General features: G+C 38.3%; 1 protein-coding gene across 2 annotated transcripts in view; it reads right to left on the reverse strand.

Moving 5' to 3' along the window:
* The window catches only part of RORB (RAR related orphan receptor B), a 141,088-nt gene that overhangs the window by 19,889 nt on the left and 95,535 nt on the right, over positions 1-25,664 (reverse strand). For both annotated transcript variants that reach the window (XM_054054511.1, XM_054054510.1), the window contains exons 2-5: positions 24,136-24,221; positions 19,580-19,721; positions 16,138-16,539; positions 406-527 (exon numbers count right to left, since the gene is read on the reverse strand). In XM_054054511.1, the coding sequence (XP_053910486.1) occupies positions 406-527; positions 16,138-16,539; positions 19,580-19,721; positions 24,136-24,221 (752 nt within the window). The remainder of the gene's footprint in view (positions 1-405; positions 528-16,137; positions 16,540-19,579; positions 19,722-24,135; positions 24,222-25,664) is intronic.

Consider the following 25,664-nt stretch of genomic DNA (forward strand, 5'->3'; position numbering starts at 1 on the left):
TTATTCACATAAAAAGGGGATGTGTTTTCAAAATTATAAGGAAACAAAGTTAGGTTGTCTTATTTTCTTAAGGTTTTTACAATAAAGGATCCAATCTTGATTATATTAAAATCAAGTAAATTCTGCATGACGTTTACAATTGTTATAACAAGCAAAGCACGGAGAGCTGGATTCCATAATCGTGTCTAAGCCTTGACAGTAACAAACATCTCAACATGCTGGAAAGCTGCTGTTTCTTTTTATGAAGTGTCACTCCGTTGCTTTCAGCATCCAGCTCCTCAAAGATACCTGAAAGCCAATTCTGACCTGTTTGAAACTCATTAGCATATACTTGATAAACACATTACTCTCTTAACAACTTCAAACCATACAAAGCAGAAGAAAAAGCATATTACAGGATCATACCTTGCTCTGGTAAACCTTAATTTCTTCATATGTGTGGGTCTGCCATGCTAGCTGGTGTAGTTCTTCCATTGTATATTGACATGTCTCCAAATGAGATTTAATGATATTCTGTGCAATTCGATCTGCAAAGAGGAAAATAAAAAACAGCTTGCATGAAACAGTGAACAGGAATTTGCATCAGCAAAATGTTGAAAGTTGTTGGAAAATGCAGATTTTTTAAAAAATATATTTTCTTTTATGATGCTATCCTTCTCATTTTTTTAATCTCTGAATATTACTTTTGCAAAATGTTTCTGTATTGAACTCAAGGCCTAATGATGTTTGATAAATAGTGGATCTGCACAAGAAAATAACACTAGGTCTTGTGAAACTATTCAGAAACTTCAGATTTTGGAAGTGTTTTTTGGTATTTTTGTTTGTTTATTTTTTTGTCCTTGTTGAAATAAACGTCATTTGGAGAGCTAAGTTACTCGATCACTTCTGTCTGCCCCAAGCCTGTACAGCTGCCAAGCTCTGACTTCTCAATCCTAATATGGACATTTCACAGAATCGCAGAATCACAGAATGACCTGAGTTGGAAGAGACACACAGGATCATCAAGTCCAACTCCTAAGCCTGCAGAGGTACAACCCCAAATTTCATACCATAAGTCTGAGGTTTACACCATGTGTCTGAGGCATATTACTTTGGGGTGACTCAAATCAGGAAAAAGAGGAAACAGGTCTCTCTTCTTTTTTCTAAAGTTAGTTTTCAGTTGGATTAATTTCTGACTTAGCTAGATGAGCATGAACATGCAGACTGGTGCTAGTAAGGGGTGAAAGCTAGAACCAGTATCCTGGGTTTTAGAAGGAGAGATGGGGAGGATAGAGCTCACATACAGGATTAAGTTAAAGTTATTCTGAAGTTGCAGCCTTAGATACTGCTGCATAACATGGAATGCAGGTTACAAAGTGAAAGGGATGTATTCAGTGCTGCCCTGAGGCCCCACTGAAACTAAGTGTAAACTTCTCAGGGAAGTATTTTAAATATTTTTGGCCTTTAAGCCACTTGAATGGATTGAAAAGATTTTCACAAAAACTTCCAGCATGAATTCATTAGCACTGGAAGTTGAAATGTATTGATAAAACATGCCATAGCAATATGATGATTTCTTATTTTGCTCTTCCGAGATCCATATGCCTCATGAAGCTCAGAGATCCAGTCTGAAGATGTTGCTTAAGCTGAATATCTTTTAAACAACAATGCAAAGTCGAAGTCACAGAATTGAAGTGAAGCCCTTTGGCAGCACTTGTATTTTGCAGAAAATGTTTGTCAAAAAAAAGGAAAGGACATTGACAATGCATTAGCCAAACCTGAGCATGTAGAAAGAACTAGGAATGTCATCATTTACTCATTCACATCCTCAACAGCTTTCATGCAGTGGGTGGATCTAGTGCTTGGAGTCCTAAAATAAGACTATTTCTTTGGCCAAATGTTGACTGAATTTAAAAACACCAGCAAGAAGGAAAACTGAAAAAGGAATGTAAATGTGCATATGCTCCCTGCAATCATTGCTATAGGAGTGTTATTTAAAGGAGAGAGGCCTGTGCTACTGTCACAAGCTAATAAGCTGCAATGCAGTGAAAGAAAATATAAAAAAACTTCTGAGTTTTTCTAGAAACAACAAAAACTGCTGACTTCAATCTTTACAGGTATCTCTTTAAAGGTCAACATCATCTTTAGGTTTTCTGATGGAAGAATTGACTGAGGCATCAAAATATCTAAACTGGTATACTAGTGAGTACAGTGATCTACCCATAGTTCTTTTATGGAAGGCTGGATGCAAGTTTAATCCATGATGGCAAGCTGTTGCATTGTAGAGTAAAAACTTTACACATAAATGGGAATGTTGGAATAAAGGGATTACAAATTTTGATAGACCTTTTTTTATGGCTCAAGAAAGGTTTATTGGCATTTCTTTAACCCAGAAAGGCAAGCAAATCCTGCCTGTTTCAGAAAGGCCAAATTGGTGATATTACTCCCATATTGTTCTATTTGAAGTATAGTTTTAACAACATTATCTTTCTATGAACATGCTTAGCCACAGAAAACTTGACTGCAGGTTTTAACAGACAGAACTGAGGTGGGGTCAGAGGAACATCTAGGCTTTGTATCTAAAACACCCACAAAAAGAGTATGATTTCAACATGTATTACAACTTTGCAGCCTGAATTTTGAAGGATTTTGCTTTTGCACCTCTTGGGTGGTCTTTTTCTCTCTTGCTCTTCCTAGCTTAGCTCTCCTAGCCTCACCATTTGTTACAGAAGCTGGAACTATTTCACACTCTTGACATGAAGAAAATGCTTACATAATACCTAAAATATTTCAATATTATTGCATAGAGAGATTTTTGAAACAGATAATTATTTTAGCAGAACCAAGAAGAAAGGAACAATGAGGAAAGAAAGGAAAGAACTTCATATATCAGGAGAAGGAATATAGCCTTTATGCAGAGGCTTTGGCCTCAATCCTATAGAGGTACCCTACTGCTGTGATGCTCAACAGCTATGTCCCTCCCATTCTCCAGGCTAGAAGAGTTCACCACGGTTACTCTATGCATTCAGTCCTGACTCTGTTAATTTTGTTTTCAAAAATCTTGAGCCAGAGATTTCAAGAGTCTCCTTACACAAGAAAGCTGCAAGGACTCAACTACGAATCCTGTTTGGATGGGCTGCAAGGACTATGAAAGACAACGTCAATTTGAATTTGACCTCCATGTGAATTGCATTTCTGCTTGAAATGTTGTTAGTCTGCCTTTTACGCTACTTACAGGAAGTTTGCAAGGTTTGCTTTATGAAAAGGAAAGCAAGAGAGACGATGCCAGCTACTCAGGTGTGAGAATGGAGTCTGCAACATTGACTCTGCCGTGGGAAACGTTTCACAGAAAATAACGCCTTCCCAGAGTCTGAAGGCCAACATGGATTGTGACATGGTAGCATTTACATTAGACAGCTTAGCTCTAAATTTGACGATTTCTCTATATTGGTATCTTGAAACTTTTCATGGAAAGTAGATATTTTGTACAAATACTATGTTTCATTTAAGGAGAACAATAATTAAAAAGAGGCAAGAAAAAGTATTTTCTTCCAGAGAGATGAATCAGAAACAACATACTCAATCAAGAAAACAGTCAATTGTTGTAACCAACTGGTTTTGAAAAATCAGAAATACTCAAAATTCTTCAGGATGTCACTCATCCTGCATTTCTGTTCTGCATATATCTGACTGGTTTTCTATAATGTCCCACTATTCTAGCTGTGAAGTCTCATTAATTTTTAAGTTGACAAGGAAACCAAGATATAGGTGGTTGGCAGAGCCAGAGAGCAGAAACCTGAGAGGTCAGGCTGGCTCCTGTGCCCTGCAGCAGGTGGGAATGTTACTTTTCCTGTCACATCAGCTCAGGTACTGCTGGTGAGGCCCTGAAAGATGCCAACTGGATGGGGAAATAAATTAATTGGGATTTTGCAATGCATCAGTGTAAAAAAAAAAAAAGTCAAATGCATAGTAGGAGAGGTCCAGAAGCAGCTGAAAATTGTACCTCAGGAAGCTGAAAGTCAAAAAGATTTCTTCACATTCCAAGAAAAAATTATGGGTTTCTTGAAAGAAATGCTGCATGCATTTACGTAATTTTATAGTTTGCAACATGCAACTTGTCAGACAAGATGGCCTCAATGCCTATAATTAGATGGAGCAACAAAAATGCACCTGAGAGATGTACATATACGGTGGGTGAAACAAAGGCTGTACAACATGCAAAGCAGCATGGTAACAGAATAAATATCCATGGAATGAGCTCCTGGATTTGTGGCTCAGTTGTCACAAACTAGAATGTTGAGGCCAACACCTGAAAGAGGTCATCTGCAAATACTGATGAGAACTGTCCTGAAGAATAGTGAGGAACCTTACCGGTGCTAGCAGAATTAAATTAAGCTATCATGGAAAAGCATCCTCTGGAGAGTGAGACGTGGAATATAGGGCATAGACAAAACACAAATGAGGAGGATCAGGAGAGATTAATACTGTTTTAGCAAAAGAAATGGCTTTTAATTTTGGCTTCGCCTACCTAAAATTACAGAGGGAACAGAAAGACTTGATTCTGTGAGGATGGCCCAGTGGACAGTGAAGTAAGCTGCACCACAATTAATGCAACAAACACACCCTGTAAACCTGTCAAAAATTGCTTGTCATTCCCTCTCTATCTCCCATCTGTTGTGTCTGGCTGGGTAAGAGGCATCATGAACATCTATGAGGGGCTAGTCTGCTCAGGCCAACTGGCCCACTGCATTTTGGGGTGAACAGGGGCCTGAGTCACAGCTTCTGCCTTTCCACAAGGCTGTCTGTCTCCTTCACCAGCTGAGTATCCTCTTATCCAAAGCTCGCGGGAACCCAAGTGTCTGAAACTTCTGCTCCCCTCCACTGAAGCTGGACAGTAGCTAAAGAAATATTGGATGGTACTGACAGAAGGATTGAACACACAGCAGCACTGCAAAAGCGCTATTCCATCAGCAAAACAGGCAAAAAGCATATATTGTAAGAGCAAAGCAACAATCCACAAGCTATTGACCTCTCTTATAAAATTGGGACTACAGCTCACAACCTCCAGAGCAGCAAATGACCGTTTCTGCTTCCAGTTTTGGATATTGTGCTGGCTCGTCCGCTTCACTTATTCCTCTTTCTTTCCCCCTGCCCCCAACTGTATCTTCTTACAGACTTCAGCAGAAATCTCACAAAAGGCACTCTCCAAAGGTTACGATAGCTCAAACATCTATTGCACCAGTGGAATAGTTAGGAGCTGCTTAAATCTGAAGTACGTACAAAAAACCTCAATATTGCAACCTAGATAATATATATCAGCATAGCACAGACCTACAGGGGTCTACCATCAGCTGATGAGTCAGTCCTGCCTCTTCCAGACATTTCCTTTTAATATTTTGAGACCTCAAACCACAATGCTGAGGCAAGACTCCAACTTGGGGTCAGGTACAATGTGAATGGGGATGGGCATAGTAACTCCATGAACAGCACAAAACTTTCATCAGCTGTGAATTTGGCCTGCTAAGTGGAAATTTATCCACAGTACTCAGTAGTGTCTGTTTCCTACAGGCTCTTTAGTTCTTTCATTTGTCTCTGTTTTCTCAAGAGAGACTCTAGTTTTTCTCAGCACTCCCTTGTTTTGCACTGGGAAATGAAGAACTTTGAAGTGTGCCTCCTAAAACACTGATAATCATCCTCAATTAAAATGAATAATGAATTTTTAATTTGCCACTTACCCTTAGGATCCAGTTGAGTAGCTAAGAGCTCATCTCAGCTTATATTCTAAGTTGAGCTCTCGCAGGGATCCACTTTGAATTAATGCGGCAATAACACAGCTTTGCTTGGCTGCTGAAAGCACGCATATCAGTTTGCAAAACTATCAAAACTTCAGATAGATATTGTAAATAAAATCTCCATTCTAGGATCCAAAATAATGCCAAACTACTATCAGATCAACAGTCTTCTATACCATAATTTAAGGATATTATGATAGTAAAACAAAAAGTTTCATTAACTGTTTTCACTACAAAGACTACCTCAAAAAATTCTTAGGCAGAAGGAGGGGCAGTGAGAGAGGCAATAAAGTAAAAGTATGTCTTATGATGATGTCAAACATGAACAATGCCTCCCAATATTTTAAGTGAACTGGCTGAAAAGTCTGAACTTTCTTCCACAGAAAGGCAGGAACATTCCTTCCTAAAAGTGGCTGCAAACAGGTCATCCCATTTTTCATCTGTTCCTGACACTCTTAATGTCACAATACACAAAAGATTTCTCTTTCATAAACTGTTACAGATAGACTAGTAAGTTTCATGACCCCCATTTGTTTAATGATGTTTTAACACTATACAATATTCAGCTTAGGAAGATCATAAGAAACATTAAAACACTTTCATGGGTCTAAAAGTTCTTGAATTTAGTTCAAGATCAACCCTCTGCTGTATTCAAGTTATTGAATGTTTACTGTCAGGAACACATGGCGTATTGGGGCAATGTTATATGTGTGAATTCTATATTTCCTCTCTCTCCCTTTGAAATAAATCAGTGTTTCATTTGCCTTTCAAAAAAATGCTAATAAAGAACTGACAATACAATGGAATGAAGTCCTAATCTGGAGGAACGTAGTGGGTGGACCCGGAATTCTGTTAAATCCTACAGGATCTTTATAAATGCTTAAAGGTCTCCACTTAATACTTTTCCTGGGTCTCAGCCAATTTAGTAAAAAAATGTATATTTTGTACTAATTAGAAATAATTTAGCTGGCAGCAAAAGCACTAACAAAGGCAATAGCTAGAACTTATGGGACATGGACTCTACAGGCACTGTATAATTATAATAAATTTACTGAGATGAGCTGTTTTCTAAATTCTTCCAGCATGGCTTACACAAAGAGATATTTATACTAAAACCAGGACTTTTCTGAAAAACTAATGCTGTTCCATTTATTACAATTAAGCGAACATTGGCTGGAGTGGACACTGTTCACTATGAAACCTAGAAATATACATGGAACATTTGGAATACTAAGGCTTTTGAACTATGGTCGGCAGACTTTGCCCTGTCGTACTCTACAAAAGGCTGAGAGAGGCTAGATGTACGTTTTAGCAATTCCTTCACTGTCACAGGCTTACATTTAGATTCTTATAAAGATTTTAGGCAATCTAGGTATTAAAGTACTTTGAAAAGTGATGAGAAAACAGTCTACAATGGCTCTATTTTCTCGTAGCATGGCAGCTGAGCTGGATCAAAGTGGTATCAATGTATAGTGTCAGACAGTGAAACAATTTTGTTTATCATAAGCAATGCTAGAGATATCACTGATCAAGAGAAAAAATGCCCATGCAGTAAAACACAACAAACAACGGTGCTCCATGCCTTAATATCTTGTTTTAGTTATTCTGATTTAGATACAACTTTCATCCCTGCAAGACTACTGCACTACAAAACCTGTCTTATAATCAGTTTCCTCATTTGTCTGAGCTGTATGAGTTGTTGCATTACATTTTTTCACAAAACACATTCACGTTCTTCTCCTGTGTGTTTTGCTCCAACTTTTTATCACATCTCTTCACTCTTGTATAAAAGAATTGTTGCTGTTCAATGAAATAAAGTGTCTAAACTGAATGGACTGAGGAAAGACATCATTACCTGTAAAGCTGTCAACAACATTACAAACTGCATAACAAGCAGAATGGTGTTATTCTCAGGAATAAGATGGAAAGTAGTGAAAAGCATGAAGTGAGGGATGAGATTTGCCAGACAGAAGGCATGCCACATGAAAAAGTGAACTATAGCCTCAAGGAGTCAATCTTAAGATGTTGCATGTGTACTGGGAAAGAAAAAAAATTGTAAACCCAAACTTCTGTTGGCTTGCTTGTACCTGAGGGTTAAAGAATGATTGAACGGTGTTGTCCAGGACGGCAAAGAAATACAGCATGGACCACAAGTTAAGTTCTCAGAAAGCACAAGGTAAATATACATATTGTCGGTGTTGATTGCCCAGAAACAACATATACAAATGTTACAGACAGGGAGCACTAACCCTGTGATAAAGGGGTTGCTCCAATAAGGAAGTAAGCAATACATCACTACTAATTTAAACTGCAGAAATTTTTGCAAATAGTATGCCACTTCCTTATATTACATTGATTCCTAAATAATCTCTGCCTTACTATCTTGATTCTTATCTGTAGTGCTATGTTTGCCTTCCCATGTGTTTTGTGTGAGATGCAACCCTGCAAAACAATGTCCTTCACATGTCCCAGGCCCTCTGTGCTCTGGCACCTGCTCCCATCTACTGTTTCTGAGGGTTTCTTGCAGAAAGCCAGTTACCATTTCTTCTGCTATTAACATTTGCTTCTCTGAAGCATATGATAGGAAATTAGCCGAACAGCTATTCCTACAAGTGTCAGCAACAGCCTTAGTACTCATTATACCATTTGCTTTACATTGATCTTTTTGTGTGATTTTTAATCTGACAATATTCACAGCACAGTGCTATTCCTGAGAAGACTGTCATGATATATGGTAATATATGGGATGTATGATGTAGTATTTTACATATTTTGACTGCTACAAATGTTTTCTTTCTAACTGCTTTTTGGATTCTCAATAGAATGAACATGTTTTGTCAAGTTTCGTTATGTAAGAAAATATTCACAACTTTTGAGAAAAGGAAGAATTTTATGTACTTGTTTTAATGGATTAGAAATATACCTGCTTTTAAGAACTATGTTATTATGCTTTAGAAATGTAAGCTATAGATAAGGTTGTTTTTAATACTGTTTAATGCATCTTTTAAAATAATTTGTAAAACAATCCGAAAAGTAAAACAGAATAAAAGACCACAAAATGCTCCTCATGCCCAATCTTAGTTTAAAATATGTAGCTGACTCTATTAATTTCATTGCCTAATCCAGCTACTCATATTGTTTAAATTGTCATAACCACAATTAAGATGGGACCTCATTTTCTTGGGTGCTGCAGGAAAACACAATCAATAGAAAAGTTTCATTTCTTGAAAATATGCATCATATGCCAGAAGCAATTTAACTTCACCTCTTTGTGAATTCTTGATTGTATTCCCACTTGCAATGCTTATTCTTACAATAAACAGAAAAGACAGTACTTAAAATGGTATTTTCTGCAGCATCTATATTGTATGGGTTGTAGTATGATCGAACTCCACTGAGGAATGCGGCCAATGGTCATCATTGCTAAAATTATTGTGATGTTAGTAGTTGGCCTACATTTGTCATATGAATTGACTTTACGGAAAGACAAGTCAAATTGCTTTCAAAAATAGCCAAGAAGCTTTAAAATTTGCAGGAAATCCCATCCTGAGGTATACTTTTAGGCAATCTATTGCATTTCAAATAGCTTTAGATTAATTGCTTTACTGTATAAGTCTGAACTAGAGTTAATAAAAAGGTACACTGCACTGTGCTTAAACTGCTATAATTTTTTTAAAGTGTAGTCAAGCAGAACTGCCAGAACCAACACAAAACTCATCCGAAGTCCACTGCAGTTACTGTGATGCAGTGGATGACGAGTGATTTGAAAACTGCACAGTGAAAAAGCTAGTGCGTAAATATAATGTCTTGTAAAAAATAGTCTTTATTTTCAAAATCAAGAGTTTACTCACAAATTCTGCTTTCTGTAAGTTGTCTTAAATTCATAAGTGCTAAAATATGCAGTTAGTAGAAGATCATTATCAGTTTTTTATGAACATTTGGATCATTTAAACTATTGGGCTGAGCAATATAAACTCCTAAGAGCCTTTATGTAAGTCTGTAATGAGGCTGGTTTTGGTCTGAATTTATAAATAAAGAGAAATTACTAATTTTCAGGTGGGAAAAGATTTAAATACAAAATGTTACAGAAATTAAAAAATATTACATTTCTCCCACCATTTCTCTAAAATTATTTGTTGATTGTATTGGTTAAATTTGTTTCTAAGTAGTTACTTAAAAAAATCAGTATCTACAACTATAAGAAAACAACCTTCTCTCCAGCATCACTTCAGCTAGAATGCTTCAGTATCATAATTCTGTAATTAATTCCTCTGCTTCTCTGTCCATTTTTTTATGAAGTTGAAGCGTTTCATAGCAGAAAAATGCTGTCAAATAAGTTTTAAATCTTACCATTCTCCACCATCTTCTTGAGTGTATGAAAGGCGGGAAAAAACAATTAATTAAAAAAAAAATTGCAGAAGGAGTTCTGTGTTTTGTCACATGAACTGAAATGAGTACAGAACTGAAATACTAATTTATTCTGTCACCTTTAAATAGGTAATGATGGTAAGATACAGTGCCCCTAGGGTAACTGTGCAGAAGTGCTCATACTGCACATTTTCAGTTGCTCACTAGATGGCAACGTTGCTCTGCTGAAATACAGCTGTAAGGTAGACACCTGACTATCACCTTGGTAGAAGGGATATTAAACTATGGTTTAGAAAAAAGAGGTAACGAAACATTGCACAGGACCGCAGTCATAAACCCATCATTTCTGCTTCACTTTGTGGTGGACAGTGGTGTTGTAAAGGGAACGTCAACACAGACTTTACCTTAGGTATGTGTTTTACTTGGAGAGTTCATCGTATTTTGAGTGTGCTGTTTCCTACAGTGTCTGTAGGACGTAACTGACCAATACATGTTCATTAAGCTGTCCATTAACACTTGATTTGGCACAGGGAACAAATCCAGGAAATACAGAGGAAGGAGTTAAATAATAATAATAAAAAATGCTTATCACATTGGGGAAGTGCTTTTTCAGCCTTCAGCAGCAATTCTTTGTAAGCACAGTAAGACATAAACCTGATACTGATATGTATATTGCACATGCACCATACAGTGCTGCGGACACCCATGAACACTATAGGCATGGAGGAATAAAAAGAATTGTTGTAAAGTGAATGGTAAGATTTCTATTGAAAGGAGAAAAGTGCAGGACTGGTTTTGAAATATATCCTCAGCAAAGGAGTTTGAGTGTTTCCAGGTGAAGATCTCCTCTCAGGATGGGAGCCAAGCTCCAGCTTGTGTGATATTGCAGCAATGGAAATCTAATAACTTTGCAGCATAAAATTTGTTCACTGTAGGTCCTGAGATGAATGCACAAATCCAGCTAAATCAAGGCTTACATATGCACAGGGTGTCATGTTACATGTCGTGTCAGTTACCAAGGGGGCTTTTCTTTTCCATACCCATCCTGAGCCAGTCTTTAAAACATTTAAACATGTTCTAAAACACACCTTTAAACACCACTGATGTTGAAGAAATGCCACGTGAATATCCATAAACAACACTATTTCTTCTGAAATTACAGAGGCTGGACTACGAGACATCCTGTACACTCTAGAGGTGCCTTTTAGACTACCTAAATGCAGTCGTAGGGTGCTCTTCAATTTGATCTGGACTGAACCCTTAAACAATAGGTTTTCTCCACAACAACGCTTGCTAATAAGCTTTTCTCAAAAACTGAGAAAATTGGTAATCTCAACTGCAGTCAAGGTACAGAAGCCTTTTCATGAACTTTTACAGACCAAGATCTGAGCCATGTATTTTGTGAGGAAAATGCAATGCTCAGCTCAGTGACAGATAATATTATGCACATATATTTAAACAAGATGGTCTTTAATTTGACCAAGTCTAAAAATAAGCCTTTAATACCTGCTAATTTAAAATCACACTTGAGAGCAAGTGTTGCCATCCCTCTGTCAGGCTACCAGGGTCAGGAAACGGACCTCCCTTCTCCCTTTAGGATTTTTCATGCACCAGCTGACCTCTGCACTTCTCTCTGTAAGGAAAAAGCTGTTCTGCAAATGACTAAATTCTCTCTTTCAACACCATGAGCAGATTTCGCCCCACGCTTTGAGCTCCCACTGTGGCATGAGAAATTTCTGTCTTCCCAGATAAGCAGATGGTATGGTGGTCAGGGAGAAATAGGACCATGCTGTGGGCTCCCTGGCAGCATACACCTTCAAGCCATGGCTGCCTCCTGTGCTGGCAGTATCACTGGCTGGCAGGAAACATCTGGGTCTTTCCACCCATGGACAGCAGGACAGGTAGGGAAGGAGCTTGCCAGACTCACCTGAGTAAAGGATGGAAGTACCTCCCTCAAAAGAAAAAGGAGCTGGTCTTGGAAATGCAGCTGATGCCACACTGAGACTTTGTGCCTGTATGCTTAGTACAAAGTTTGGACTGATCTCTTCATGCTCTGAGTTTCTTTTTGTAACAAGATTTGGAATACTGACCAGGGCTGAGCCTAAGGTACAGTTCTGCCTAATAGCGGATTGCCGGATTTTATCCAACTCTTCTCCATTGTAAGCTTTGTTAGTTACATAAGAAATTTGTTTCTGTATCTGAAACTGCTCCTTATTATACTTAGCCCCTCTTCTCCAGGACAGACTACCTATCCTGCTTCCCATAGTGACCAGGCGATGTGCAGTTGCACCCTGGATTATTCAACTCATTTGGAGAAACATACTACTACTAAAGACATGTGAAAGAGACCAAATAACTATGATTTGTCAGCACATCTTTCTTTTAAATGTATTTCCTGGTACAATATTCAGAGATACCAGTAAGCATCCATTGCAAGATAAGCTATATTTTGCTTGCCATGTCTTTCTAAAACTATATGCTGAAACATTGTCTGTTTAAGAATTTTGAATTTCAAAACAGTTAAGTTGAACTATTTCCCTTTCCACTACAAAGTCTATTGTAAACAATGGTATGTACATCCTTATGTACAGGTATGTACAGGGAAAAGAGCACTTTCAGATTCAAATTAAAGTATAGAACTGTTGGAGATCAAAGTAGGCCTGACCATTTTGATTCCTTTTTAGAATTAGAAAATTAATGTGAACAAAATAATGTAAGTGATGTGTAAATTACATCATACAGTATCTTAGAAAATATTATTTTTACAACCGAATGTAACAGACAGGGAAATGAAGACCTGTTGCTGGGATTTTTCAGAGAGCCTTACTGTTGGATAGCAAGCAGAAAGAAATACTAAAGTAATTTATGCAATTGCAGCAAGTTGTTTAGTCAAGTGCAGCAGCAACCATTGTTAGAACTTGTTTTACAGCATTTAACATTTTTACTAATGAAAGAGAGGGTTCACAGCATGCTAATGAAATGCAGAGAGTTCTAAATTGAAAGAAGTCACAAAGATGAGGCATGAGATATGTAACGGGACTGAAGACATTAGAATATCAAGAAAGGCAAAATGAGATTCAAACTTGAAAATATGCAGTCGGAGGTATCTTAACACAATCTGCCCTATGGAGGAAACAAGTGAGTGAGAAGCAAGCGAAACAATAACACTGAAGGAACAAGTGAACTGGATACTGGTTAGCATGTGATGCATAAGCTGCAAAGACTACTTTGATTCTGGGCTTCCTGTGAAGAAGTCAGTCACTTGAACTTACAGCAACTTTCAGGAGCTCAAGGATGGAAGGAGTCTCATGCATTCATTCATGAGTCAAAAATTAAGAGGGTTCCACTCAAGATCAGACAAATGGCAAGTGAGGTTGTTCTTAAAAAACACATGTATTTGCAGAGCATAAAGACCAGAAGAAAACTACAACTGGAAATGTACATCTGGTAAAAAGCCTTCAGCTAGGAAAAGAACTAACATGATCTGGGATACTTAAAACAATGGTTCAGTGTGTCACTAGACATTTCTATCAGGCATGAGGACTGATGCAGAGCTTTCCAACCTCCTATATATTCTCTATGATTTCAGTAATTTCTGTTTAACATGAGTGCAGTTTACTCCTAAATCTCACTGGAGTGAGTAGGATAGAGCGATGTGGTGAAATTTAAGCACGTTGTAACATGAAATCAATGCAACCCCATGCTTCGAGTTTTGACTGCAGATTTACAGATGGTCCAACAATCCACTGCAGCATTAAGAGAAGTTTTATGTTTGTACTTAAACACAGAAACTACCATTCATCTGTACACTGATCCCAATATTTTACGGTGCATCTCTTCCATATTTTTCAGTTACGTCAGCCTATCTATTATACTACATATAATTGTATAATATTCTACATGTAATACACTAACACATTACCTCTCTGCTGTAGGTGCCACAAATGACTTATAGCAGTAGTTGGTTAAAATTCTAGCAATTTAGGAGCCCCAGCTCTAATTTCAAAAGCAAGACAGGTCAATCCCAGCACGTGAATTTTGCTGTCAACTCAGAGACAAATCCCTTTGCTGTGTCCTGCTCCCTGTGCTCTGGGATTTTCCCTGCTTTGTGTGCACTAGAAAGGAAATGCTGGCCAGATGACAGAGAATGAAAGACTGGAAAATGTGGTGTGGGTTTAGGGCTGGCTGGCTAAGGGCTCAGAAAGAAAAAAATGGGTGAAATTATAAGAATAACACATTATTTCTAAGTGATTCAGCAAGAGAGAAAAGTTAAATGATTCCCTAAAGCTCCACGAGTCAAACAAGCCTACTGACTTAAGTGGGATCCTTTAGCAAGGAAAGATATAGTCCTATGGCCATGTTCTCTCTGACTTCTGTAACTGAGCGCAAATGCTAATTCATGGATTATCAGAATTGTCATATTTCTGGTACTTCCTTTGAGCGTCTCTGGGAACATTTCCATTCAGTAACCCGTGCTGCAGGAAATCAGCTCCTATGACTATCTAAATGGTCTCTCAGCTGGTTTGGAGTACTTCAAACTCCTGTCGCAGGACTGAGGTTTGTAGAAGTCACATGTGAGTAATACTCATATGGCCACAGGAGCTGATAGGGAAGCTGGAGCAGATGTTCCTCACTTATCCTTTGTACTGCCATGCTGTGTATGTAGGACTTGACTGGACAGCACCCTGGGCCACACATTACAATAAAACATATCCCACTAAATAAAGTGGCAGAAAATCATGACTTTTTACTTTGCAATTCACAACTAAAGCACACAATTTACTATGCAGCTTCCTGCACATGAGCATACATGAGTAGAAAACATATTTCAGATTCTTGTTGCATCTTCTTTTTTTTTTAATCAGATGGTAACTACTATATATACGCCCTTTCTGCAACATATATTGAATACATGCCATATCTCCAAGGCTCTCAGTAGGTCTTAGTACACACATGAATTTACACATCTCAGCGTACATCCACGAGGCAGCAAGGCCAGGCCAGAACTATAGAGGGTTGTTTTATGATGTAGCATTAATTAATTTGTTATGCATGCTCTTGAATGCCATTTTTTTCTTCTTTCTTTTTAATTAAATTCCATTAATGAAGTGTTACCCTTTGATTATATTCTCAAGCACAACTGACTCAGTGTACTTCACTTGTTGAGGTGGGAAGTAACTAATTAGGATGCCAATCTTTCGTGTCATTTCTTTATAATAGAAGTAGCACTTTCAGTTGCATTAAAAAACTAAAACTACATAGTTGTAGTTTTTAGTTGAAACTACTGTTCAACTAAAAGCATTAGATGAACAGAAATCCTTCTTATAGAAGAATCACTGTTAGCTGTTGCCTTTCAAAGTGACTCAATTCACAGAAAGGTCTCTGCTACTTTTCAAAGAAGAAATCAAGGGACAGGTTCTCCAAGGCATTCAAGCACAGGAGCAGGGGTACCCACGCAAATACACTCAGAGTTTTTTTCACCTCATGAATTCAGAGAACTTGCTCTGCATGTACTTCCATGCACCATAAGTAGCAAGCTGGTGTTTTTTGACAATAAATACCCTAAAATTAGCTGCCATGGGGATTCCGGGTGTTGACAAGAATACGGCTGGCTGGCTGAAGAGATCATTTAACCCTGCAAGTAATGAGCTCATTTGAAACAAGCTTCCTGCTACTAATTATCACTTGGTTCTGATTGATTCATCACCTGCTTTCGTGCTCCTATTTCATAAACAGAACATGAACTGCTGAGCTTAAGAAACTGCATAATTTGCAGATTTTGGTAAAAACGGAACTGCCTTAATATTGTGTCAACTACCACCAGACTGATTTTCTTTCCTTTGCTCCCTGTATGTTGTGTGCATAGATATACGTGTGAACAGTTAAATATTGCTTACCTGTGTATGGAATGCCTAAATAATATTTTAATAAAGACATGACTGCAATATAGCTTACATATATATACACACTACAGTAGAGGAATAAGAATTTTCCTTACCTATTTCAGTCATCGATATCCCCGGAGCTAATTGCCCATTGTTGAAAGAGCTGTAGGTAAACAGGTTTGGTACAGAGGTGAGGTCATAGATAGGTTCCTGCTTTATCTGTTTGATTCCAGTCATATCTAACCCAGACTGATCCGGGGAAGGCTGGGCAGAATCTACGTTATAATAACCCTCAGACTTCGGCAGGTCAATGAGGTGCCCATTTGAGTAGGTGCTGCCAGTTTCATTATTCAGGCTGCTCAAGCCATTGCTGATGCTGTTGCTGTAAACCCTGGCGAGGGCTTCTGCCTCACCGCTCTGCTGCTGCCGTTGTTCCTGCAGTCGCTGCTGGTGCTTCTGCACTTCAGCATACAAGCTATCCCTCTGCTTTTTGGACATTCTTCCAAACTTCACAGCTGAAAAGCAAAGCAAAATGCAAACCATTGTTGTTTTTAATTTTTTCTTGATTCCCCTTAACCCCATCACTCTTCTGATATTTACTTTCAGCATGGCTTTTTCAGTGGAAACTTGTCTTTTTCTGTGGAAATCAGAGAGGATGAAAAGATTTACACCATATGTGTCTCACAAAGGGGAAAGTACTGTGTGGTTGGATTTACAAAGCAACAACAGTGACTCCTGTTTGACAGGAGGGCCTCAGTCAAGAAACTCATTTCCGATTGTGAATGTTAAAAAGACCATGCATCCTTTTAGATCTCTGTGTTCACCAAACAACAACCCAAAGCTGTATGAAATGTACAGTCTGTAGGTCCATATCCCATGTGATTTCCCAAGTTTCCACAATCCTTTAAACAGTGTACTAGCAGGATTAATACTCTGGATGAAAACAAGCCCTAAAGCCTTATTATTGCACCCTTTCAAATGGGTATTATCTTTGCACTTAAAAAAATAAATCTTACAGGTTAAAGTTAGAATCTATAGGAAACCAACAGATTTGAAGGTAAATAGCAGCAATGAACATCATCTTTTCCACAGAGGAAAGTCTCAGGGATTTACACGATCAATTTACATAATCTCCATGCACAAATCTGTGCATTCCTTCTGATGAGAAAGGGAGGAATACATCAGACTGCAAACTACTCTCCTCAGGAACAGGGTTCATTACACTGAGACTGAAATTTTCTAAAATGACAGGCTGATTGCTATGGAACTAGGAGGAGTAAATCTACAACCTGCATATACAGTGGGTCATAGCCGATTATCTTCCCTCACTCTTCGAACCCCATCTCTCTGTAAATTCTGGCTGTCAACTGGGATAGATCTTAGGACCTCAGACAGAGGTAGTTGTTAACTGTGCTCTAAAACAAATCAGAGATATATTCAGCAGAATTTATCAGAGGACAGATGCGAGGACATTTCTCTAGAAATACTAATTTGTACATATTATGAAATATATTTTCCAGTGTTGAGTATTTCCAGTCCATCTGTAATTTGGATCAACTGAAAATCATAACATTTATTAGCACAGTATATGCTTGACTTTCCTTATTTGCTAGCCCATATAGCCTTTGAGAAGAGTCCAAGCCTACACAGATGTGGGTGAATGTAAAATTATTCAGTGAGGAGAAGAACGAGAAAGGAAGAGCATAATGTGGAAAGCCAGTACCAGAACATCAAGGAAATGGTGGCCTCTTCAATCTATTTGCACTTTCTTACACTACAAGGTTTTTTCCTGGATGTCAACCTCAGGTTACTTGCAGCCCTTCACAAAGGCTACAAGCTGCCTCACATGAACACAGCCTGCCCCTGGAAACAGTCCCCAGTGCACTGCACACCCTTAAGGACAATATACAATGACTGTATTTTGAAAAATGTGACTGTGTATTTCCTTCAAATGTAGGGCCTCAGTAATAAAAACAAACACCCACTGTTTATTCTCATTATATATTCATTAATTGGATTCTCCAGCTGCTGTCAATTAGCATCCTGCCTCTGCATGATAAAAATGTATGTGTTACATTGCAGAGGTAAAAATCACATGCAATTTCTCTGTTTAAAAAATCCATATAGCCTGTTTTAAACTTGCAGGAACTCTTAATATCATTAAGTATAAACACCCTTACATAAGCAATAAGAGAAGAAAGCGATACTGTCTTAAGAATCATGCCCTTTGTCTGCACGCAGTGGTCCCTGAATTATAGGTTGGGAAGACAGTGCTGTCAGTCACATTAAAATGCCTCTGTGATACCTCAAATCATTGCAAGGCATTACTTTAAGGAGGAAAGTACGTGCTGTTAAATTACTGAAATGTTACTACTTTAATCTCCTCTGGAAAGAATCGTGAGTTAAGGCATCAAGTAAATTGTATGATAGGATGAAAAAGAGTTCACAGATTAAAGGCAAGACCCCTCCCAGACTGGTGAGACTAGTGAGCATGTTGTTTCAGTGGATGTGTGACACACTGAGGTAGGAAAAGACCTATTACAGCCCAAATATAAAACAAGTTTATAACATGTGGACCATGTACAGAAACAGCTCTTTTAGTAACTTCCACCAATGACTGTTGATTTCAAATGGCAGATTTTGTGTAATTTTTTTAAGACAGAAAAATGCTGCCAGGTAACCTAAATTAACACAACCCGCCTTCAAAACTAGAACATTTTCTTATACACTCTGACAATTTAAAACATGTCAGTGAGCTGGAAATCCCCTGCACGAGGTGGTGGCTGAGGCAGGCTGGTTGTAAGCAGCCCTGCCCCAGCCTCTCACTGCCCACAGCTCTGGTGTGGTGCATGTTCTCACCTGCCGATCACAGCTTGTCATACCACAGTTAGGAAGGTGGACCAGAGCTCTGCAAGGACAAAAGCACCCTCTTGTTGGATGAACTGCAGAGTTTTCCTCTGTCAGAGTGTCCATTTCCACTGCTGAACTATGAAACATTTCTTCTATAGACCCAGACACGGACAGGGGGCAATATACAGGAAAAGGAAATGTTTTTTTTAGCATGCAAAATACTTGGCCAAGTGGTCTGAAAAAAAAACACTGCACCCCTAATGTTATCTAGGTGCAAATTTCCTCTTAACTGCCTATTTACTGTTAAAGACCTTCAGACACCTCAGGGTAAGGGATGCTTTCTCAAATCAATATTTAATGTTAAGATAAATGGTAATGTTTAATATAAGGGGTTATCTAAACTGGAATATACATCCACCTCTCTGGAGGTGACCCTTTTATGCTTTTGATCAGAACAACAGATTTCACTTCTGACTCTTTCTGTTCCAAACTAATACTGCTCTCCATTTTGTGATTTCCCCACCCTCCTCATGAAAATAGTCTCCTTTGTTAACTGAATGGCAAAGATCCATGTCTCACACTGTGTGCATTACAATGCAAGGAGCTTTTCCTCTCTTTCCAGAAATCTACAGGGAGTTTAAATAAGTCAGCAGTGAAGAAGAGTTTCAAAGGGTTTAGGCATGAAGCAGGAATCTGACTCCTTACCATCTCGAGACATTCCCAGGGCAAGACATTTCTGCAGTCGGCAGTGTTGGCAACGATTCCTGTTGGTTCTGTCAATTAAACAGTTTCTCTGCCTTGGGCAGGAGTAGGAGGCATTGTTCTGCTGACTCCTCCGAAAGAATCCCTAGAGGCAAGAGAGCAAGACAGACAAGAGTATTACCATGTACGTATATGTGCACACACAGACAGACAGACCACATAAATGACTACAATAAATTATTATTTAGTGCAATGCGACTTATGCCATGGATTTGCAGATATGTCGGCCTTGTATAGTGAAATAAAAAAAAAAATTACTTATTAATAAGCAGAATTGTGCTTTGTTCTGTAAAGAGTGCAATTCTACTTAGTTAAAATACAAACAATAATGTTATATATATATATTCTTACTGTGTAATAATGACCATGTATCATCTAACACTCGCTCCTAACAGAGGAAAAGCCTGTCAGTATTTGTAAACAGATGACTTAAAAGTACTTGTTCTGTCTATTTTCTTCCTTTAATGAAAGACGCTGGTAATAACCAGCACTGGCCATGCATAGAATTAGAAGCTGAAGTCTGCTGTTTAATTTAACCTGGCACACGTTGATCTGATCTGGAGGGACCACACACTTAAGAAGTAAAGAGTAATTCAAATTCAAGCATCACAAAAGCACTAGGATTTAATGACTGTATCAAATAGAGCCAACGCACAAAGGACAAAGCAACACCTTTAGACACTACCATGAGAAAGTAATGACATTTTCCATTTGAATGGAATATAACATTATTCATTTATCTATGTAAAAAATTGCAGTTATTCTATCTCCTAGAAGGTTTTTCTGGCCAGTTGTGGGCTATTTCACTGAAGAACAGAGGACTGCAAGGAAAGAATTAATCCATACCCAAGGCCTTACAAGCTCCTAGCTGCTATGAATGATACTGAGAGGTACTGTTACGAATTAAGTGACACAAACTGGCAGAAGTGACAAGAGAAATGAAACAAAGGGGTGAGGATTAGATAAAGAAAGGGAGAAGCATTTTATGAAAGAGAAGCATTTTATGATACTCTTTTCCTTCCCATAAAATAAAGGATAGGTGGGACAGCAAGTCCAGAGAGAGAGAAACAAAGAAGTTCCTTGGCCACTTTGGCATCTTTAGATGCAGACAGCTGCAGTGTTGTGTGATGGGAAAGCAGCAGGATAGGATAGTAGGATAGCCTAGCCACTGCAGGAAGCCAAGAAGAGAAAAAGGGCAGAAGGCATCATTACTGCAGTTACACTAGTCAACAGAAGTGATGTAAACCTAGTTGTGCCTTTCTGGGCTGGTTTGCAAATGACCCTGAATGGAGACAGAAAGCAAGAGCTAACTTTGCTTATGAGGCAAAACCAGTGCTAGCTTTGCACAGCCTGACAGATGGTAATACTGAGCAATAGAAATTGCTGCAGCTGCAAAGGAATGAAAGTGGGTAAGCAAGAGGTGACCACGTCATAAGCCTCAATTTGGTTCCTACAGGTAGTGCCTGAATTCTCACTCAAGTCATGATGAACCCAATGAAGATGGTGTGGGGTGTCAGTAACCAGAGGCAACAGTCACGGCTACTTCCTTAAGCTGAGCATAAAAAGAGTCACTCCATCTGGCCTATTCTGACTTTATCAGTGATTGTATTACATCTAAAAATCAAATTAAGTTATATGATTTGCATTTTTGACAACATGGATGTCCTTTACGGAAACTCACAGAAAAAAATCTGGTGGGGACATATCTATTCCTGGCACAGGAAAACATTTCCAGAACTCTGAAGGTGAGTTTAATTTAAGGCTAAAATGGGCACTAACTGAAAATATTTCTACTCTATCTACTGAAATTTACAGCCAGTTTTTGTTTTGACATGTGAAGGATTTTCTGGGTTAGAGGTTTAGATTTTAGCAGCTTCTAAGTGGATATGTATTTGAGAGACCAAATTAATTAAATAACATTAACCACTCCCCCCCCTCAAATATCTAGCACTCATTGAGACTTATCCTGTAGTGCTGTTTTTTGCTATTTAAGGTTGATCTCGCCTTAGAAGACTTTGTTAGTTCCTTCTTTGCACCTCTTACGAAAAAAATTAAAAGTTACATAATAAAATTCATCTACAGCAGGTAACTTATTTTTCTGAGAAGACTTTTGTACTCTTTCCTGCACAATATCTAAATGTTGTCTTACAAGGTATAGACAAACCTTTCACTCCATTTTTAGGGAATCTTTATATAATATTGGCTATATTTACTGATGATACTTCCATTTGGGGGAAGGGTTTCATTACTGAGGAGTTAAGGACTTAAAAACAGGTTTCCTAATATTCCCAGAACTGAAAACAAGTCTTTCTACATCTTGAACAAGTCACTTTATCCATCACTGACAGTCAGTCTGAGGAGGCAAACAGTCACATGAACTACTGCTTAAATCATGGCAAAAGAGTAGTAGCAAATACTTTGCTCTGAGAATAGGCAGGAGTTAAGACAAAAGCCTTCTCAGCAAAAGAAGGAGTCACAGAGGCAGATGGGACAGAACCCTGCCTTCAGGCTTCACCCTTTTAGTGATGACAGTGGCAGAGCCATCATATTCTTCAATGAGTCCAGTAGGTTATTCAGCATGTGCAGGCATGCACATAAAACAGCAATTGAACATTTATGATGCCCCGTAAGCACTTACAATATGCAATTGCAGTGGTGTAGCTAATGTAGGGGCAGAGTTAAAGGATTTTCTGTCTCTTGAAGTTTGTAGCACTGCCACTGGCAATATAATCTTCTGATGCTGTGTCTTGAATTGCAGTGGCTGCCTGGTGCCGCGCTCAATGTGCCTGCATGCTTGTGGAGTGGTTCGCACTTCTTTCCTCTTCACATGGTCTCCCTCTTAATTAATTCAGACTTCTAACTCAGTCAGACTAGGGGAGCCAGAAACTACCAGTTATTAGTATGCTGTCTAAGCAAACAGTTATTTAACTGCCGGGCAATGAAGCTCAGAGTCGCTCTGCTGGAGACAGTGCTTACCTTAAGAGTGAGCTCTCACAGACAGAGATGCCTCCCATTGGACTCAATGTGAAAACTGACATCTTATTTCACAACAAGCTCACAAAACAAGATTAGACTAATTGATCTGATACAGCAGAATTGGCACAAAAACAATACGGTTAAAACTGTCGTAAGTGGAAAAGAACCTCCTTATCTCAATCAGCAGCCTACAGAGAGGTAGGGGTATCATCTCCTCTTGAGGCACTCATGAGGGCCAGCATTAACCCTAATCATATCCACGGGAGACTCTACCCCTAACTGCCCTCTGGCCACTGAGTACCGAGACAAGACACTGTTTTTCTGCTTAAAGCATTTTCTCCTAAAGAATTTGTGCCAATTTTGAAGTATTAGACAAATTAGTCTAATCCTGTTTCATGTGATCATCGTAAGAAGATGCTTATTTCTAGTCCAGTGTCACGGTAAGGCAGTGACACACTGTGAGTTGTTCCATTTACAATTGTTAAAGTTCCTGAAGTAAATCTGATCTTTGATAATCTATTGCTTCTCAATGTGTGGGCATTAAAAGCTTTTCTTTTGGGAAAGAGTGCACTGAAATTTTCAGATTTCTCAGATGTTCTAAGATTTTGTAAAGCATTAAGTAAATACAGACTTGTCATTTCACTCTACAAATATGTGCCCCCTTCCATATGCATTAGTTTGTGTGTTTCCACATAGAAGAAATCAGAGATGCTGTCTCTCCATCTTTGCAATTCCACATTTACAATCAAAGCTGAAATACCAAGACATAGAATGAAATTCTGGTATTCCATCAGCAATTATGTAATTCCTTAGATATTAAAATCACTGAGTATTTTTGAAGCTGAAAACTGAAGCCTTTCTTCTCTTGGCTTGGAGTCTGAGTTGTGTTCTTTGAAATAATATCTGATATAGTATGTTAATATAACTAAGCAGCACGAAAGGTGTATGCATTCCATTGTGTCCCATTCCCTCGCCCCATTTGTTTTTCTTTAATCTCCACTTGCCAGCAATTGCCCTGTGTTGGAGCCTATGAGGAAGTCAAAGGATCCCTTTACATGACTAATAATACAAGGCGTTTTTTCTTTTGGAGATTACAATTTGACCTGCAGAGAAAAGAAAGGGGATAAAGCAGGACCAAAGAGACACCTGTAAGCTTTTAAGATGCTGAATTCAGATACTGCACAACTTTTCATGCTACACAGATTGTGTAGGAAACAAGATAAGAAATCCACGTCTCAAATTGATTTAAGGTAGAACAGGTGTGATGCCAGCCTCTGTATCAGCACTTATACTGCATCAGATGCCATTAATTCATGTTTCAAAAGAGGAGGTAACTCTAAAGAAGCAAAAAGATGAAAATGAAAAGCAACAAGTAAAATTAGATGTGAAACTCATCTGTATCAGCAGCAGGCTTTACACCTTTAGGCACCACTTGCTTGAGGGCATGTAAAAGTGTATTAATGTACACAAACGACTGAGGCTAATACATATAATGATGATTATGCTGTATTAAAATCCCATACCTTGCAGCCTTCACATGTGATGACACCATAGTGTATTCCAGAGGACTTATCACCACAAATTTTGCATGGTATCACTTCAATTTGTGCTGAAAAAGAAAACAAGACAAATATTTTGAGTACATAATTCCATTTAATTTTTTTCTTTCTCATGTGAAGATCTTCAAAACTAGAATTAGAGAGCAGATAACCCCCATGACAATAAAAAACTGCTTTGAATTGTGTTGTGTCTTTCTGAAAGCTTTGTCTAATTCTAACTGCTACATATTATATAGTTTCTACCATACTCCAGAAAACTTGTCAACAATTTAAGATATCTCATTATTAGAATGTTTTTCCTTCATCAAATCCGTGGAAAACAAAGCTAAGAGCTTTTGTAGCAGAGCTGCCCTGGGCACAAGGATTGCTAACCATTAATACTTTAACTGAATACATTCAATTCCAAAATCAATTGAGACAACAAGATTATTGTCTAGATGCGCACCCAAATAAAAATGTCGCATTTCAAACCTGTAGCCAGTCAAAAAATCTATAAATACTGCAAAAACCATACTTAAAAATGACTGCATGTTGTAAGCTAATCACACTTGTACAGTGGATGCTGTGACCCTGTAATGATATAGTCTGCTTTTTGTCCCGTTCTTAGCTATGGTTATCATTTAGCACTCCTAACAGAAGCCAAGATTTTCCTAAGAGTTACTTTCCTACCATCACATAGTTAAACAACCAAAACTCAAAATTGTCCCATAGACACCACACTTTTCACTGAAAGGTGCATTGCATTTCCTACTCCCCTAAACCTCTACTTAAGACTGAGGTTTACCAAGGTAAACTCCACAAGATGAATGCTAGCAAGCCTTCTTCTCTACAAAGTCAAGTAACTATTCCCTTGGGACACTGTATCCCAAAGGAACCAGGGAAGAGGGACATTCACGGATGGCTAAAGAGACTTTGGTTTTCCACTGTAATTTCATTTTCCTGAGATGCTACTTCCGACCAAGCACATTCTTGGGGAAGGCAGAGGCAAGCAAACCAGTTTTTAAACTGCACCCCATCTGGGATGGATAGAAATAATTTACTGTAGGAGATAGCAGTTTATTGTTAATATGTTCTGGTTGGAGATGATCCAGAACTAAAACCTTGCCCGTCTTTGTACTTTAGAAAGTTCATATCTAGAAATAAAATTTCCTATATCATCCACAATTTGTAAGTTAGCTTCTCTATTCAGTTTTGTTTTCATGAACTAGGTGCTGGTAGTTTCTTTCCCTTCATAAGAAACTAATATACATTAGCTGTCCAAGTATGACAGTTGCATAAAAAGAAGGTAATACCTTACAGAAAAGCATCTGCAGTTCCTTGGCAATTTTGCCAGGTTGTTCCTGTTCTAGAATGTCTTATCTGAGATAATTAAAAAAATTTAAACATACACCTCCAGGCACTGCTGTTTGAGAGGCTAGTTAGAGTAACTGCTCACAGACCTCTGTTCAAGAATTATGTAGAGAGAGCAAGGCTCAGCTCTGAGACCACACTCT

This window comes from Cuculus canorus, chromosome Z (genome assembly GCF_017976375.1).
Source record: "Cuculus canorus isolate bCucCan1 chromosome Z, bCucCan1.pri, whole genome shotgun sequence".
Classification (NCBI taxonomy): Eukaryota; Metazoa; Chordata; class Aves; order Cuculiformes; family Cuculidae; genus Cuculus; species Cuculus canorus.